This window comes from Bidens hawaiensis, unplaced genomic scaffold, assembly GCF_021521415.1.
Source record: "Bidens hawaiensis isolate Kalapana, Puna unplaced genomic scaffold, B.hawaiensis_p1.1 tig00074765_1, whole genome shotgun sequence".
NCBI lineage: Eukaryota > Viridiplantae > Streptophyta > Magnoliopsida > Asterales > Asteraceae > Bidens > Bidens hawaiensis.
The window spans coordinates 14,240-31,323 of NW_027502970.1; the positions used below are offsets into that span (position 1 = coordinate 14,240).

The 17,084-nt window shown below is 35.2% G+C and overlaps 1 protein-coding gene across 1 annotated transcript; it reads right to left on the reverse strand.

Moving 5' to 3' along the window:
- Positions 1-6,598: 6,598 nt before the first annotated feature.
- Positions 6,599-9,921, reverse strand: LOC143606424 (phospholipid:diacylglycerol acyltransferase 1-like). The gene is made up of 5 exons (XM_077082196.1): positions 9,291-9,921; positions 8,528-8,750; positions 7,515-8,093; positions 7,165-7,424; positions 6,599-7,082 (listed from the first exon to the last, which is right to left on the reverse strand). The coding sequence occupies exons 1-5, from the start codon at positions 9,725-9,727 to the stop codon at positions 6,599-6,601; spliced, it is 1,983 nt and encodes a 660-aa protein (XP_076938311.1). The 5' UTR covers positions 9,728-9,921.
- Positions 9,922-17,084: the final 7,163 nt, after the last annotated feature.

Consider the following 17,084-nt stretch of genomic DNA (forward strand, 5'->3'; position numbering starts at 1 on the left):
ATCTAACTAGTGTTTCAACTGGTGTGTTGCGTCGGAACAGGTCAGTACAACTCAAGCGTTTATTGGCAATTTCTAATTAAGGCTTGAAGTGCAAGGTAAGTAACTTGGCGAGCAAGGCACAAGTTATATTACTTATATATGGATCCTAATGCTTCCTAATACATGTCGGTTTAGGTTGTTAGGTTTATTTTAATTAATTTACCTATTGTTGAGGAATCCTAGTTATATTCGGGGTTGTTTGACAAGTGTTGAACCATTAGGTGTTGAATGATTAAGAGGTCTGAATGCTCTGAGCCAGTAAGTGCTGAAACAATAAGCGTTGTTTGGTTCGACATCTGAATGACTATGCAGAATGACTAGTTTACCCCTCTGTGATATCTCGTACTGAATGAAATATATCCGTTTAGTCATGATCTTAATAGTTGTACAGAATGACCGAACTTTCATTATAACAAACCAAAATACATCTTAAAACAAACTTTTATTATCACCAACCAAAATACATCCTAAAATTAGTTCATCGAGACATTGACACAAATAACTTATTATCATCAACCAAAACAAAACACAATAATACAAAGTTTGAACATTAACTAACCGGTATATCAAACAATTTTGACCCGGATGAAAATATTTCACAAACCCCTCGCGCACGGCACCAGCAGATAGCACCCCACCATAAGCTCGGTTAACAGCCCTCCTGTTCCTTGAAAACCTGGACCTTTTGTATTCAGCAGGCCTCAAATGAGGAATCTTCAAAAACCAAGTCACAATTGAAGCTTCAAAAACTCATTTACATTAGGTATCACAAAAAGTAACAAAAATCATCCTTCACAAAACCCAAATATAATCCAATACAAAACAGGGTGTTTCATTCCAATATTTTAACCCACTTCATCATAGAAAAGGTTAAAGCAAAACCAAAATATAGGGTCTGTACACCGTTTCTTTAAAAAGTATTAGAAACTAGAAAGAACACTAATAATACATTGGAACACACCTCTATAGAACTCTAATCAAATTCAGAGCTCCTACACAGTGGCGGAGCCACATTAAAGCCACCGGATTCGGCTGAACCCGGTCCATTTTCGGTTTTATATATAACTTATAGGTACTATTAACGAGCGAACCCATTCTTTTTCGACGAACGAACCCAGTGTCACGAAATCTCCACAAACATTTCATCGTTCGCCGGTGAAAAAAAACAAAAACTTGAATTTCAAAGAGAGACAATGATGTCATTTTCATCATCTAGTATGTCGTCGATTTTGTGACATTTTAAGTACATACCATTTAATTTTAGTACACCAATGGAGAAGAAGATGGTTTGAGGAGTCTTCTTAATTTCTCTATGCTCACAAAAAATTGGTCCAGACAAATATTGTTTTTATTATAATAATATGTGTAGCCATATTTTGTTTAATGATAATCATCATTCATCCATATTTATTTTGTAATTTTTTTGAACGATTGAAATATTTTTTAAAAACTCCTATACATAGAAAAAAGCTTGAAACGAAGGAACGAACAACACCAAACTTCATTTTTTTAATGTAAACTTACACAAACTCGACCAATCAAGTTTGTTTTGTCGGCCCTTTTTTAAATCCATGAGAATGTACCCCTTTTAATCTCCTCTATCATCAATTTAAAAATGTATTCGAACTAACCAGATGGGTAGTGGTAATATGAATGATGCTTGCATTTTCTATATTGAAAATGAGTTGTTTCTGATAGTCGCGGCCGAAGATGTTATGATTTGTTTTCAATACATGAAAATGCGTATGAAACAATTATAATACATAAGCCTTGATATTTAATATAACTTATATTTTATTTTAATGTTGATGATATATTTTTGTTATGGTTGTGATATTGTGTTTTATTTATTTAGCTGAATGATGAACCTGACCCATCCGGGCCCGAAAACTTTGTTGCCGGAAAAAAATCGAACACTAAAAAATACCGAACCCATAGGAAAAAATTCATGGCTCTGCCACTGCTCCTACACTACGAATTTCTCTTCCATGGCTGTTAATGATGTTCAGCTTCTTCTTTCGGAATAAAACCCTAAGAGACCGAGGGTGATGAGGCGGTGGTGGTTGACAGTGTGCGACGGTGGCAGAAGTGCGGGTGGTGGTCGACGATGAGGTGAAGAACGACAGTGAGATCAATGGTGAGAAAAGGGAGGAGTATTAGGGTAGAGGGTATATGTGTCTCTTAACCATTCAGCAACCTTTTGAATCTGAATCATTAAGATCTGAACTGAATCATTCAGATGTGATGTTTTACTCAACCAAACACTCTGATGTCTTACCGATTCAGATCTCACCTCTGAATGGTATCATTCAGATCTAAACAAACAAACCCTAAGTTTGGTCTATATAAACTGTGTAGAGTTTCATTATTTAAAATAACTTTTGAGTGAATTTCTTAATACAATAAAAGATTGGGTGTTTGCCAACAATTCGTGTTACCAATTCAGTTCTTGAATAACCAGAGTTTGACTTTCGATACCATAACGCACACATTTTGTTCTAATTCTGGTACCTTAACGAACATAACAAAAATCAACCTGAATGCCAAATTTGTTTTTGTATTTATATTTGTTTTAGTTTTGGGACCGTAACAAACGTAACTGAGACCGACCGAATTTGCGTAGACTCACCACCTCATCCACATCCAGGGATTGACAACGTTCGAGCTTTACCGAAGCCCGAGTTTGACTTTCAATACCATAATGCACGTAACTGAAACCGACCGAATTCGTGTCGACTTACCGCTCAACGTTCGGGGACCGACAACGCAGTCGAACACATAAGTGGCAAAATACAATGGGCCAATATTTTGACCAAAGCTCTCGCGCGATTTAAGTTCAAGGAGATGCAGGACCTGCTGAAACTGGAAGACCAATCTTATACGACTCAAAAATTGTGGGGGTGAATGTTGGCCATTTTAAAGTAAGCCTTGGAGTACAAGGCAAAAATTGGGGGGGGGGGATTAATATTTCGGTTGCGTGCGTTATGGTATCGAAAGTCAAACGTTGACTTCAGTAAAACCCGAACGTTGTCAATCCATGGATGAGGCAGTAAGTCTATGCAAATTCGGTCGGTCTCAGTTACGTTTGTCATGGTACCAAAACTAAAACAAAAATATATACAAAAACAAATTTGGCATTCGGTTGTTTTTTGTTACGTTCGTTAAGGTACCAGAATTAAAACAAAATGTGTGCGTTATGGTATCGAAAGTCAAACTCTGTCGTCGGTAGAACCTAAACTTTGTCAATCTCGGATGTTGAGACGGTGAGTCTACGCAAATTCGGTCAGTCTAAGTTACTTTTGTTATGGTACCAAACTAAAACAAAAAAAATACAAAAACAATTATGGCATTCGGTTGATTTTTGTTACGTTACTCAAGGTACCGGAACTAAAACAAATGTTGTGAGTCTACACGGATTCGACCGGTTTCACTCACATTCGTTATGGTAGCGGAACTAAAACAAAAAAGAAAAAACAAAATCGTCATTTGATCGATTCACGTGTTCGTTACAGTATTGGAATTCAAAAAAACAAAAACAAAAAAAAACACAAAGTATCGTCGACCATTAAGGTGCCGCCAAGTGGCCCAATCAGACACTTGCGACACCAAAGTTGTCTTTTGTTAATAATAACAATAATAATAATAATAATAATAATAATAATAATAATAATATAATGACATCCTTCAGCAAAAAAAGCAGAAACAATATGTTAAATTTTGCAAAAAAGTTAGAAACACAGTCAAACAATATGTTAAATAATCTGATTTGGTTTTTCGTCTATAATTTTTACGATGAACTGACTATCTAAACCTAAATCATAACAATTGCATCGCCAATACAAAAAATCTTGATATAATTATAGCAAAAGAAAATTTGGAAATATAATAATATATAACACCAACCGTGAATTACTAAAAGATAAAAGTAGGGATGAGCGTTTTTGGTATGGTACCGATTTGGTACCGTCAGTATCGAACCGATACCAAGTTTAGAGTTTCCGTTACCAGTATTTCTCTATAATTTTGTGCGAAATACCGTTATCGGTACCGAACCGAACTTTTCGATACCGGTATCAAATATTTATAATTTTTGAGATCAAGATTTTAAACCCGATACTGATACCATCATAAGCTCATCAATGTATAAAAGAACGACTACTGCTTGATGTTTTTAACACTTGACGGTCTAAATTTACAATAATTACATTCATGTTAGATTATTATATATAAATATTTTTTTTTAATTTAACTATGATTATAATGTCTTCACATGCTAAACCATACTATTCAATAAAAAAAAGTTTATTGATCATCCAAAGGCCCTTTACTATTAAATAAATTTAATATTTTATTAGATTCCACGACTAGAAAGATATTAAAAAATTCAATTAAAAAAACAGAACAAGTCATATTTCTTAGTTTTACAATAAAAGTGTCTTATCTTTAAATCCGTATCTGACCTTCAAATCAAAATTGTTGAGGCAATGAGGCATATGCACTCGACATCATTTATATCTATTTTACTATTTCTAACAATAAAACACGTCTGATAGTGAATATATTTTAACTTTTAAAAGAAATATTAAGATGGAGATAAAGTTCATATGATCTAGAGTTGGAACTGAATTATCTTCGCGAGGAACTCCGGTATATAAAAGTTCAAGTTTGCCACTGAATGCTATCGGAAATAGATAGTTGAGCGAAGGAAAAGAAGTTGTTAAGTTCTATATTTAAAAGTGTAACATAAAAATATAATTTAATAGTGTTACAACTAGGGGTGTTCAAAACTATCCAAATCCGAATCCGTATCCAAATTATCCGACTATCCGTATCCGAACTATCCGAAAATTCGGATATCCGAACCCCGGATATCCGAAAATTCGGATTCGGATTCGGATATCAGTTTTTAGATTTTTCGGATATCCGAAATATCCGAACTATCCGATATTTTAATTTTAATAATTTTTAATCTTATATTATATAACACATATATTAAGATCTAGATCTCTTCTCAACCTTTTCCTTACTTCCACCATCAACTGCAGCACACACACAAACCTCGCCCGTCCTTGGCCGCAGCACCACCGTCGCCATCCTCGTCCTCAGCCGCAGCACCACCGTCACCATCGTCAGGCCGCAGCACCACCGTCACCATCGTCGGTCGTCGTCTCCACCATCCTCCGTCCTCGTATCCACTCTCCAGCCACCGACAAAAACTATGTGTTGTTGTATGTTTGGTTTGTTGGATTTAAAAACTTGTTATTTGGTTGTTGTATGTTTGATTTGGGATTTGGAAACTTGAATTATTAAGATGATGTCTGGTTTTTATGAAACATGATCAAATACATTTTATTCTTAACATGAAAACGGTGAGAACCAATTTGTTGTTATGATAAGGTTTATTTTTATAGGTGTTTGCTGCTATTTTTTGTTCGTATTTTCTAATTTTCGTTATGAGACGCTATAAGTATTTGCTTATTTATATTTTGTTGTTATTATTAGATGTTTTCTTTTGTTGTTATAAGTATTTGCTGGTATATGTTGTTATTATTTTGTTATTGATTTTGATTTTTTTGTTGTGATTTTTAGGTTCTTTTCTTTGTTATTATAAGCCATTGTTTATGCAAATTGGTATTGTTTCTTACGTTCGCATTTTTTAAATAAATTCGCATTATTTCCTACGTACTCATGTTAAGATCAAAATGTGCATGAACCTTCCCCTGGTTTTTATTGTTAAAACAAGTTTTTTTTTCTTTTTCGGATTCGGATTCGGATAGTGATTTTCACTATCCGAAAGGTTCGAATATCCGGTTTTGAACAGCCCTAGTTACAACCAACAAGATAGTTTGGAAGTATTAAAACCTAAATGTCATCTTCTCATCTACCATATGTCCATATTCTCACTTATCGTGTTATTTTGTTGGGAATTAATATAATTAACATATAATTAAGACCATGAGTTGTCATAAAGCCTCACCTCCAAGCATTATGCGACACGTGGCGCCTAGTCAGAGTTATGTCATAAAGCCTCACCTCATAATGCCTCAAACTCCATTATTTTATTATTTTTTTTCCCTTACATCCACGTTATGTATAAAACGCCAAAAAAAAAGAAGAAACTATAATGCCCGGGGACGGTGTGCCCCCGGCGTTTTAGCCCATAACGTCTTCCATAACTTGCCACTACGGGTGGTCTGATAATTAATTTGAGTGAGAAAAGTTAATACTTATTAAACTTTATTCTTTTCTTGAACTGGAATCCAAAATCTTTATAACCCAATATTGATTTGAGTTGACTACAAACTCAAAACCAAAAGCAAGACCCCATTTTTAAACATTATATCAAGGATAAGAAAGAACAACTTAATTTTAAATAACACTTAAAACCAACCCACAATATAAATATCTCTCTTTTATCTTTCCCTAATCTTAATGATAATCTAATTAATTAGCAAAATACCCTTTTAATTCAAATTTGGTGATTGGCGTGTCATCATCATCATCCTCGTACAAAAAGTAAACAAATAATAAATAAATAAAATTAAAGATTAACAAATATTTACAATTTTAAGTTAATTTTTTCCGACCATTTAAATATATCTGTAGAAACTCTATCACCACCCAATTCTTCACCAGAAGCACCAGCTGCCACCCTGATTATATCTTCAATTAACTGAAAATTGCCCAGTATATCGACGTGGGCCCCACTCTCGGTCCCACGGCCCTCCAGAAAGTTCGAGGGCGGGTTATGTTCGTATTCCCGAACATAAGTTTTAATTCCCGAGGGATTAAATCTTGTTTTCCCTCGCCATCCTTTCGCACACATGAATCCCGCACTCAATGCGGGTACGGTTTCATCACCGTCTACTGTGTATACACCGTCTTTTAGACAAGCATGTGGGTTTGTGTCCCCGGCTGCATTGTCTATTTGGAATGGAATGTAGCATTCGGTTGCGGGTGTGAGTTTATAAACATATGCACGTTCGGTTTGAATGCCAACACCGTACATTGAGTATATCTCCATGTCCGGAGCGTTTGGTAACCTATAAGTGAATGATCATATAGATAAATGTGTGTTTTGAAAGCGATTAAGAGATTTTAAACAATAATGAAATATGTTCTTACTTTGTTTCTAACGCGTTGGACCAATATCTGTAATGTGCGTATTTTGGGTCGTCAAGATTATCAGCCAACCCGTGTGAGAAGTGTCTGTCACTCCGTTTCATCATCTTTGGGGCAACAAACTTTAGCATATCCACAAGGTCGTTAGCCGTATAAATCTTATACTCGGCTATCGCTTGGATACCACCGGACCCCATGTCATGGTACTCGGTCCACACTTCACGACACGTGCTGTTTGCTAAATTACTCCCCTTCACAGCATCCTACCAACAAAAAAAACCCACAATTTTTATAAAATATCTAATAACAAGAATGAAAGGGAATAATGATTTTGAATGGAATTAAAAACGTACCCTAAAGTCGACTCGCTGGATTTGTGACGAATGTGCTTCTGCTGCATCTCTCCCGAACGATATAAATCTTCCATAATTGGGACTTTTCGCTTGGGAATTCGACTGGGAAGTTGTATTTTTGCGTGTATTGTTTGGAAAATATCCTTCCTCGGGTGACCAATCGAGTCCACCCCAGATGGTGTCACCGCCTTTTGGGATCATGGACATTGTTGAGTCCCATGTGCGGCTCATTCTCATTAGGTGTTGTAGTGTTTGAATGTGAAACACATCAGAATCCAACACGCCCGGGGCAATGCCCCTGGCAAATGCAATGTCTTTGGCTTCAGCTGAAAAAAGGCCTGCTAAAGCTTTGGGTGCACCTAGCAGCGGTCCACCAATGTTCATGACCACCTTTATGTGTTTAGCACACCAATCGGGACCGCCTCCGCCACCCATTGGAGGAGGTGCTTCAACCCATTTCATGAAATGCAAAAAATATAGAACACCCATGGAATGTGGAATAATAATAGCCTTTTGTCCGCTTATTTCGACCATTAGTTCTATATTGCCCTTTATACGGCTCAACGTATGGTCTCTCACCTATCAAAAGATTTTTAAAAATGACTTATAATAGTTTCTTCTAAGAAGCAAAGGCAATAAACATGTAAACCAATGCAAATGGATAAGTAGTTGTAACAAGATGAGCATAACTCACATAAGGGTAAAACAACTTCAGGTTAAAACCCATTGTTTTAGTATTGGGTTCGTTATGGCTTGTAAAGACTTGTCACTTTTAGTTTCTTTCTAATAAGTAACTAATGTGTTAGATACAAATTTTTAGTACTAGTTTAAAGAAGACTGATCGTATTGGCCTACAAATGATCTGATAATAAGCATTCTGACCCTGATTCCGTTTTTGAATAATTGTTTTGATTTATATATCCCTTTGAGATAAAACACAACGCAAATCAACCCACTCATAAGTAAAAACATGACAAAACGTCCACCTATACATATTCCAATCAAAACTATACCTCAGTGCTTTGAAATGAAAGTCTCCAATCATATGCAGCCATATACATATTTTTTTCCTCGTACCCAACACGGGCCAGGTTAGCAATCAAAACAGCCCAAACAAAGTAGCCCGGAGCAAAATAGTCAGCTGCCACGAGGCCACTGACTGGCCTGATCCGGATACCAGGTGGGTCCAAACCTGTTTCATTGTCTAGTGACATATGTTGCAGCCAGCATGAAGGCCTGCATTTATACAATCCACAATGAATACATCAGTTTGAATGTTTGGCAATTATGCTTATTTAAAAATTGTGTGATGAAATTCTGATTATCAAAAACAATAAGAAATCTCAATTCCCAAACACCCCAACACTTGAAGAACACAATGCCAAATACTACTTAAATTTATAAACATTACCAATAGTGTGTATGAAATCGAAAACGTAAAAACCAATATAACCAAACTGAAACAAAAACAAATGGTTTGGTTTTACGATTTCGTAAAAACTGGACTTTCAGTTCATTTTCGACTTTTTGTGTAACTAAAACGAACCTACACATTTTAATTTTAAATTTAAGTGATGTTATAATAGTTTAACCAAATGTGTAATACTTAATTATTAACCAAAAAAAATAAGCCCAAGCCAATTGTTTTAAGCCAACATTTTTTTGGACCCAAAATTTCAAAGCAAAACCAAATTGTTTTAAAAAAGTGACATTTCGGTTTTTGTTTAAGTTTTGCCCAAAACCGGCCCAACCCATGCACACCGCTAAACATAATACCTCTTATAGACATCCCCAAACGTGCCCCCCCAAAGCCGCTTTCGAAACAAATCATCCGCGCATTGATGCCCCTCCCACAGCTCCAGCCCACCCGTCACAATCCCGGGCACAAACACCACCGGATGCTTCGCTTCCAACCCCTCTTTCAAACACTTTACGCCTGGAGGATCCGGTAATGGACCGGTGATCTTCTCCGTCACATATTGCGGAAACGACGCCGGCATTGTATTATATAAAAACAACAAGAACCACCACACCGTGCAAATGCATCCGATCAGCCAACAACAGTTATCCACACACGTGTAGTTTTTTGTCCTACGTTTTCTTGTTCGTCTTAATGATGATTTGTTGTGTTTGTCGTCGTCGTCTTCGTCGGCCGTGCTGGTTGAATGGTGTGGGTCGTCGTTGGTTTGTTTACGTCTACGGATTGATGCCATTGTTGTTGTTGGTAGCGGCGTTACGGTTGCGTGTGGCGGAGGGATGTGTTTTGTTTTATGTTTAGTTTCCGGTTGAAACGTGTCTTAGCGGTAACGTTTGGAAATTGTTAACCTCTAGTTGAATGTTTATTATGGCCGACAATTGTGAGAAACGTGGTTGACTCTTTAAGACCTCTAATTTTTTAAGACCTCTAATTTTTTAATTTTTCAAGACCTCTAATTTTTTCTGTTCTGTTTTTTTTTGTTTCTTTTGAAAATGTGCATTTCTTGATAAATAAATTGAGATACATTTGCAAATAATTTTTCTCTAAGAGACTCGTATCTCATTGTGTTAATAAATTTAGATATCATTATTCTCTACACAAAATATCCAGAAATTCATCTCGATTTTGAAGTTAATGAGTAAGACATTTGACATTAAAAAGTTAAGCGATAGTCAATATAGGTGTATCTTACCACAATTGCCGATGAAAGATACGGAATTGAATTAGAAAACACAAATAGTAAATCTGATCAAGAGAAGTACCTCCCGCATCTCAAATAAACCTATTCCTGTTAAATCGTTTGAAATCCATTAATAATAGAGGTTAAAAGTATCCTTTCTGCGACCCTAATCAAATTAAAGCTAAAAAATAACCCTAGATTATTCCATGCCGTTTGTTCGGGGACACACTGATTAGCAATGGCGACATGCTAAGCGAACAAGAACCGGATACATTCGTGTTCGTTAATTTATCTCTTAACGGAAGAAACGACCAAGCACGAGCAATCAAACGAACAAGGTTTTCTTAGTTTTTTTTATTTGTTTGCTAAGAAACTGAGTGTGTTCATGTTTGTTAATAGTATAAACGAACTGCTCACGAGCACAAACGAAAAAAACATAATTGAACATATACTAACAAACATAACCAAGGGAACACCAATAAAAATTAAACGTGAACAACAATCTGTCAGTCCTACAATTCTAATAGAACTAGACTAAACTGTAGTGGATCCAAAAGATTAACTGGGTGTATAAACGAACTTAAACACACGTAACTAACGAACATACATGAACACAAACAAACGAACAAAAACGAGCATAAATGAACTGCATAAGCGAATGCTCATGAATATAAATTCGACATGTGTGTTCATGTTTGTTTGTTTAACTAAATGAACCAAAAATCTTGTTCATGTTCATTCGTTTATTAAACATACAAACATAAACGAACTTGTTGCCAAACAGTGCACTGAACGTTGGTTCATTTACACACCTAAATGGTGCAACAAGATGTGAAGTCGAAATGGGTCAATTGAACCACTTGTCTTTTATTTTTTTGTCAAATTGGGGCAGCTTGTTCATTTAACTATTTTTAAAATTTTGACATGTTGGAGCTAAACATAACCCATTTTATGGTAAACGAGTTAAAATCTACATCACCAACTAATGCATTAAATTTGACCGAAAGGGGTTAATGAAGTAGGAGCAAGTGAGCAACTGCTTACATTTTGTTGATGGGGATGACTTTAATAAATACAAGTCAGTTCATTTGACTCATTTAGAGGAAACAAGGAAAGCAAAAACTATAGTCTATAGACCTTTGCAAAATGCCAAAATGTTCTTGCAATTTAAGGAGTCATAAGAAACAAGCCATGCTTTGGTTTGGATGTCATATGATTATTATGAACAAACCTGTTTTTATGTTTCTTTCTTTAAACTGCCAAATCATGGAGATGAAATGAGCATCATGTTTTTCATGTTCTTGCAATGTCAGAATTCTGTTACCTATCTATCTAGAGGTGTTTATATTATTTATTGGAGCCGTTCTATCATGTAATAAGGATATTTTTGTTATTTTTGAATTGTGGTAACAACAATTTTGCAAAAACAAATTTATTTTGTTTTTTTTGTTGTTATAAGATTTAAAGGATAAGTTTTAGAAGTAAAAAAGAATTCATCACGAAAAAACAAGGCACATAGACTTGTGTATAAATTCGGCAAAAGTCGTAGGTACTTTTATAACATTGAAAAAAAACCTTTAAAACATTAAGAAATCAGCTACTTAAGTAGTTGAGGTGAGACGCTCAAAAACTTCAATTTAAAAAGGGGCGCTTTTGAATTCAAGTCTCATTTGTGACGAAAACAAACAGGGGGTTCTGGGGTGGGTCAGACGTTTTATCATTTATGGACTATGGTAGATTTCCTCCTAATAGTAATGAAGATGATCGGGTGGGTTAGTGACCAGTCAGTGATCCATATGACCATTCAAAACAAAAATTAAGAAACCGGATACTAATCATATTTTAATTTTCATTTCATCGATTAACTTATGTGATGAAATTTCTCTAAGATTAGAAGTAATTATGTGAGACATAAATTAACCACACAAACTATCGATTAGAAGTAACTATATCAGACATAAATATTCATCAATTGATGATAAAAAAATTGTTTAAAATCAACACCGAGTGAAACCAAATAAGTCAACACATGTGAAGAAGTGTTTCTACCCGAGTTACTAAGGTTTTTAGCCAACAATCATACTAGTCTTAAAGAACGAATTCATAATGAAATCAGTAATCACAAAACCTGAACCTATGTTCAAAAGCATAAAAGTCAAATCAAATGATGGCTAAACAATCCAAATTTTCAATCGACAAGGTTTAGACCAATCCTCTTGAAACTGACACATTCTAGCTCCAGCTTGTCGCCTTAGAACATAGCGAAATCCATCCCTACTAAATGAGTCATCGTGATGGTTAAATAGTCAATATAGGTTCTGTGTGAAGGTGGCGATACGTAACGTGTAAGATTGACACAGTCTGTATTGACTTAAATAAAGGCAGGACCATCAATGACCAAAGCTTAGATATGAGGTTCCCTTGATACATGCACGCACGATACGGTCTAATCAAGTTTCTCCACTCTTCATGTTATTTACTCCCCGCTTTCTAATCATGTCCATATCATCAAGATCTCGGCCAATCTTTCAACATTCAACCCATCTCCTTCAAAAAATCACAAACAACCAATTAAGTGGAAGCGCATGCCTCCTTAGATTGGAGATCCTAAGTTCAAACATGGGCAAGATGAGTAATTTAGGATCATTGGTGTAAAATAGCATGAGTAACATTTTCCGTTCGAAAAAAAAAGAGTATCAAAATCAAAGGGACATGTAATTAAATCCAGTTAAAATGTGTATAATTAGATGTGAAATTCATATATAAATTTGAGCATATAAGTAATCCAAATAAATATTGCTGATATGTGACCATGTGGAGTAGACAATGGTTATAAGGAGTTAATCTGGTGATTACACTCATATGCCAGTTCGCTAGAACCTGAATTCGTTAGCCATAGTGATGACGCACTCGCCTTGAAATGAGTTTTCATGTCATTCTAAAGACAACACATTGAACTAGATCCAAGTTTACTTATGTTTAGAGTAATTGAGACTAGGATTGTTTTAAAAGGGAGTGTTCAAACTAAACAACTACCTATCATCTGCAAGATGCAATAATCATCAGGTACATTAGTTTTACATTTGTTATAGTTCGTTTAGTTTACGGTTTTGTACTAACTAGTATTTCGACCCCCCGCGTTGTGGGGGTTGTGAAACCCTAGCCGAAAATGAAAGTAATTCATAGTTTACGATTGTTTCACAATGAAATTCACATGTTTATTTGAACTGGTATAACTATACAACTACAAAGTATAAATACCAAATATTAGCTTAAAAATAAATGATTATTATTATCAAAATAAAGAAAAACATTGCACGTAACCAACTGATGCACATGGGGCTTGTCCCCCAACATTGCAAGCAAGTCCATCCATCTTGACTCTTGAGGCTCAACATAAGCTTGTCCACCCAACTTTGTAAGCAATAGCCCAATTGAAAATTTTACTGTTCTATGTTATCTACATATATATCTACATATGATTAAAAATTGTTACCATGTCATCTTTAATCTTATAAATAGTAGGTTCATCATTCTCGTCAACTTTGTTTGTTGTGTCCAATATTCAGAGCTTGTAAACATCAAATATTGAGAATTTTAATAAGTTTGGAATGAAGTAGAATACATAAAATGGAACTTATATATTAGTATATTATTATAGTATATTATAATTATAATAATACCTTTAAATGTGTCTTTCATGGAAGACCCATTTATTAAGCTCACAACTTAACAGGAACAATGTTTGTACACCTAAATGCAAACTGCCAGAAAACATAACTCAAGCTAGCATTATTTCAAGCCTGCAATATAAAAAACAAACCCAAACATCATCATCATTCACAAACAGATCTAATCCGAGTCAAAGACTAAAAAGTACACCGAACATCATCATCGTCACATACCAATATACCATAAACAAATATTAAACTGTCAACTTGAGGCTCAGTTCGGATCACGACTGCAACATACATAGCCACGTCTAAAACCGAACTTCATCATAACCATAGATCGATAAGTACTGCGTTTTTTCACTTCAAAATTTGATCGGCGTCTAAAACTGAACTTCATCATAGCCATATAAATCAATAAGTATTACGTTTTTCACTTCAAAGTTAGATCAGAATTCAAAAACATTTGATGTCGCTCAAATTGGTTTCAAACCATCATCATAGCACAAATGAATTAAAATAAATCAACGGTACAAAATGAAGGCTAAGATCTTCGCCATGGTTGCAACATACGTTACCCTCCCAAATGTCGAAGTGTCATCATAACGAATGGACGGACATCAGATTTTCTCAGATCGGTTGCAAACCATCATCATAGAAACCTCGAACACCTTTCAACCATAAACAAAATGAGTGTAATCTCATCATTTCGACTCGTAATCAGAGTATAGCATCAAAGTTATATAAACAATCCGCGGCTGCAAATCTCCGACGATCATCATAACTCATCAGATGTGAGTAATGAAGTCAGCTGGCCGGAGTTTTTGGCAGAGGAGAATGCAAACAGGAGAGAGAGATGGTAGCATAGAAATATGATGACTCATCAGATGTGAGTAATAAAGTCAGCTTGTGATGTAATACCAGGTGTGAGAGGAGGAATTGAACAGATATCTGAGGAGGATCACGGAAACAGGACGCGTGTTTTAAGTCGCACGTGACCACTAACCCATTGTTTATCATGCTTCAATTTCCTGTACACAAAGCTTGTTTCTTTTTATGAACAGTATATTTTGTGAGAGGAAGACCCTTTGCTTTTTAAATATATATATATATATATATATATATATATATATATATTTTATTTTTAAATTCAATTTAATAGAAAAGCTCATATGATAACGAGTATCATTATTGTTATTTTATTATTAATTTTAATTTAAAAGAAAAGTGAACAACTTCCTACCATTAACTAGATAGTATCAGACATAAATCATTTTTTAGAATTTATATTATAAGACACCTCACAACAAAACTTCAAAAAGAATATCATTAGATTTTAGATCAATTGGGTAGGGTGAACAATCCAGTGTCAAGCCTGGTCAACATTACACTCCTAATAATTCCTTTTAAGGAACAATGATGTTAAATGTTATCTTTTACTAAGGATCTGTTACACCAAAATGGCATACATTTAAGATTTAATATCATTTCTGAAAACTTGAAAAGGACGATATAATTTGTTCATCACATATTATTTCATTTCTTGACAACTTCAAAGCTCATAAGAAGATCAAGACATAATCTTGATTCATGTTCTGAACTTTAAGTACTAGACGGTCCAAGTCTTCGATGACACCAACAACGCATTAACAATAGTAAATAAATCCATGTTACTAGTATTCTGAAGCATAAAGTAATCTTGCACCAAACAACAAAATAAGACAAGGTTTCATGCTTTTTCTTGAAGTAAAAACATACCCATGAGAATCAATCTTGTGTAGAAAACCTAAGGAACTAATGACAGAAAGTAAAGAGCCAAGGATGACTTCCCTTATGAACCAACAACCAAGCCCAGTTAGTTGTTATTCATCAAGTGAAACATGTGGTGGGTCCCATCGCCTATGTTCGAGCCGTGAACGTGTGCATTGGAATCGTAGATGGAGAACTTGAGTTCTTGCTGGTGGAAAAAGTTGTCCTCATTAGAGACGGTTGTGATATCCGAGCATGTACCGCCGGGTCCCAAGTGGTTATCTTGTTGCTTACGAGGCTGGGTTTGTTGAATCTTTTTTGTGTTTAGAAAGCGGCCACCGGGTCCTCTAGCCCTCTTCAGTGCATGACAATGCCTTGATTCATGGAGATAAGGCTGTCCATGTTTTTGCAAACGAAAGGGTTAATTCGGTCCCACTCAGTTGCATAGAAAAGTAACCAAAATTCGATCCAACTTTTATTTATAAAAGTAGCTTTTTTGGCCCAGAAAACTTCATTAAACTAAAATGAAAAGATTTCATAACTTGAGAAATCAATAGCTTAGATACTGGTTATCAATCAATCAATCAATCATGCCCAGTAAAATCCCACCGACAGCAAAGCTATAAGTAGGGTCTGGGGAGGGTGGGATGTAGGCACACCGTACCTCTATCCAAAGGAATAAAGAGGTGGCTTCCAGAGGGACCCTCGGCTCTAAGTACATGTGTATGAAGCAAAATAAAGGAAATCAAAGTTTAACAGTTATATAAAAACTACTACTAATTAAAATAATATTAATAATAAGATCACAGTTTAACAGCTATATAAAAGCTAATAATAATTATAATAATAATAATAATATATGTAAGGGAAATACCATTATGGTATGTGACCTAAATAAGTTAAGTCTAAGCCCTAAGGTATTCAAATCTCTCTAAAAATCCTTAACTTTAATTCTACTTCTCCACAAATTCCTATCCTCAACCATGTCCTCGGAGAGGTTTAGGTCTATCAAATCATGCCTAATCCTCTCATCCCAAGTCAATTTCGGTCGTCCTCTACCCCTCCTCCCCTCTATAGTAATGTTTTCTACGGATCTAACAGGATACTGATTTCTTTCCTGTTGTCAAAGTTAAGATTGCTTTTTAAATATAAAGTATAAACTGGGCCAAAGTTGAATTATGTTTTAATCCAAATTTTATGAAAGAACTAAAACTCAAGTAGTTTGTATGAGAAAGTGACATTTTATCTTTTTAGGGACTACAAGCAAACTCTAAAATCGGGGCCTTCTTTAACATATATTTAGACCAAGCTGGTTTATATTTTTAAGAAAGTAAAAGCTGGTTTAAACTTGTAAGCAGTTTGGAAAAAAAAAACTAGTAAAAGCTAAAAACCTTTCGTGGTTTCGAAAGCTTGTTTTGTGCCTCGAGTTTCGCACGATATTGTCTCCTTCGAAGAATTGCATTATACTGCTTTGCATTCACATATATGGGCTC

What these genes read in the sequence shown, in the direction of transcription:
- LOC143606424 (XM_077082196.1), bottom strand. Translation starts at nt 9,727, where the DNA reads ATGGCATCAATCCGTAGACGTAAACAAACCAACGACGACCCACACCAT. An exon ending in TTTGGGGATGTCTATAAGAG is followed by an intron (nt 8,751 to 9,290) that starts GTATTATGTTTA and finishes GTATAAATGCAG; the next exon opens with GCCTTCATGCTGGCTGCAAC. An exon ending in TTTCATTTCAAAGCACTGAG is followed by an intron (nt 8,094 to 8,527) that starts GTATAGTTTTGA and finishes ATCTTTTGATAG; the next exon opens with GTGAGAGACCATACGTTGAG.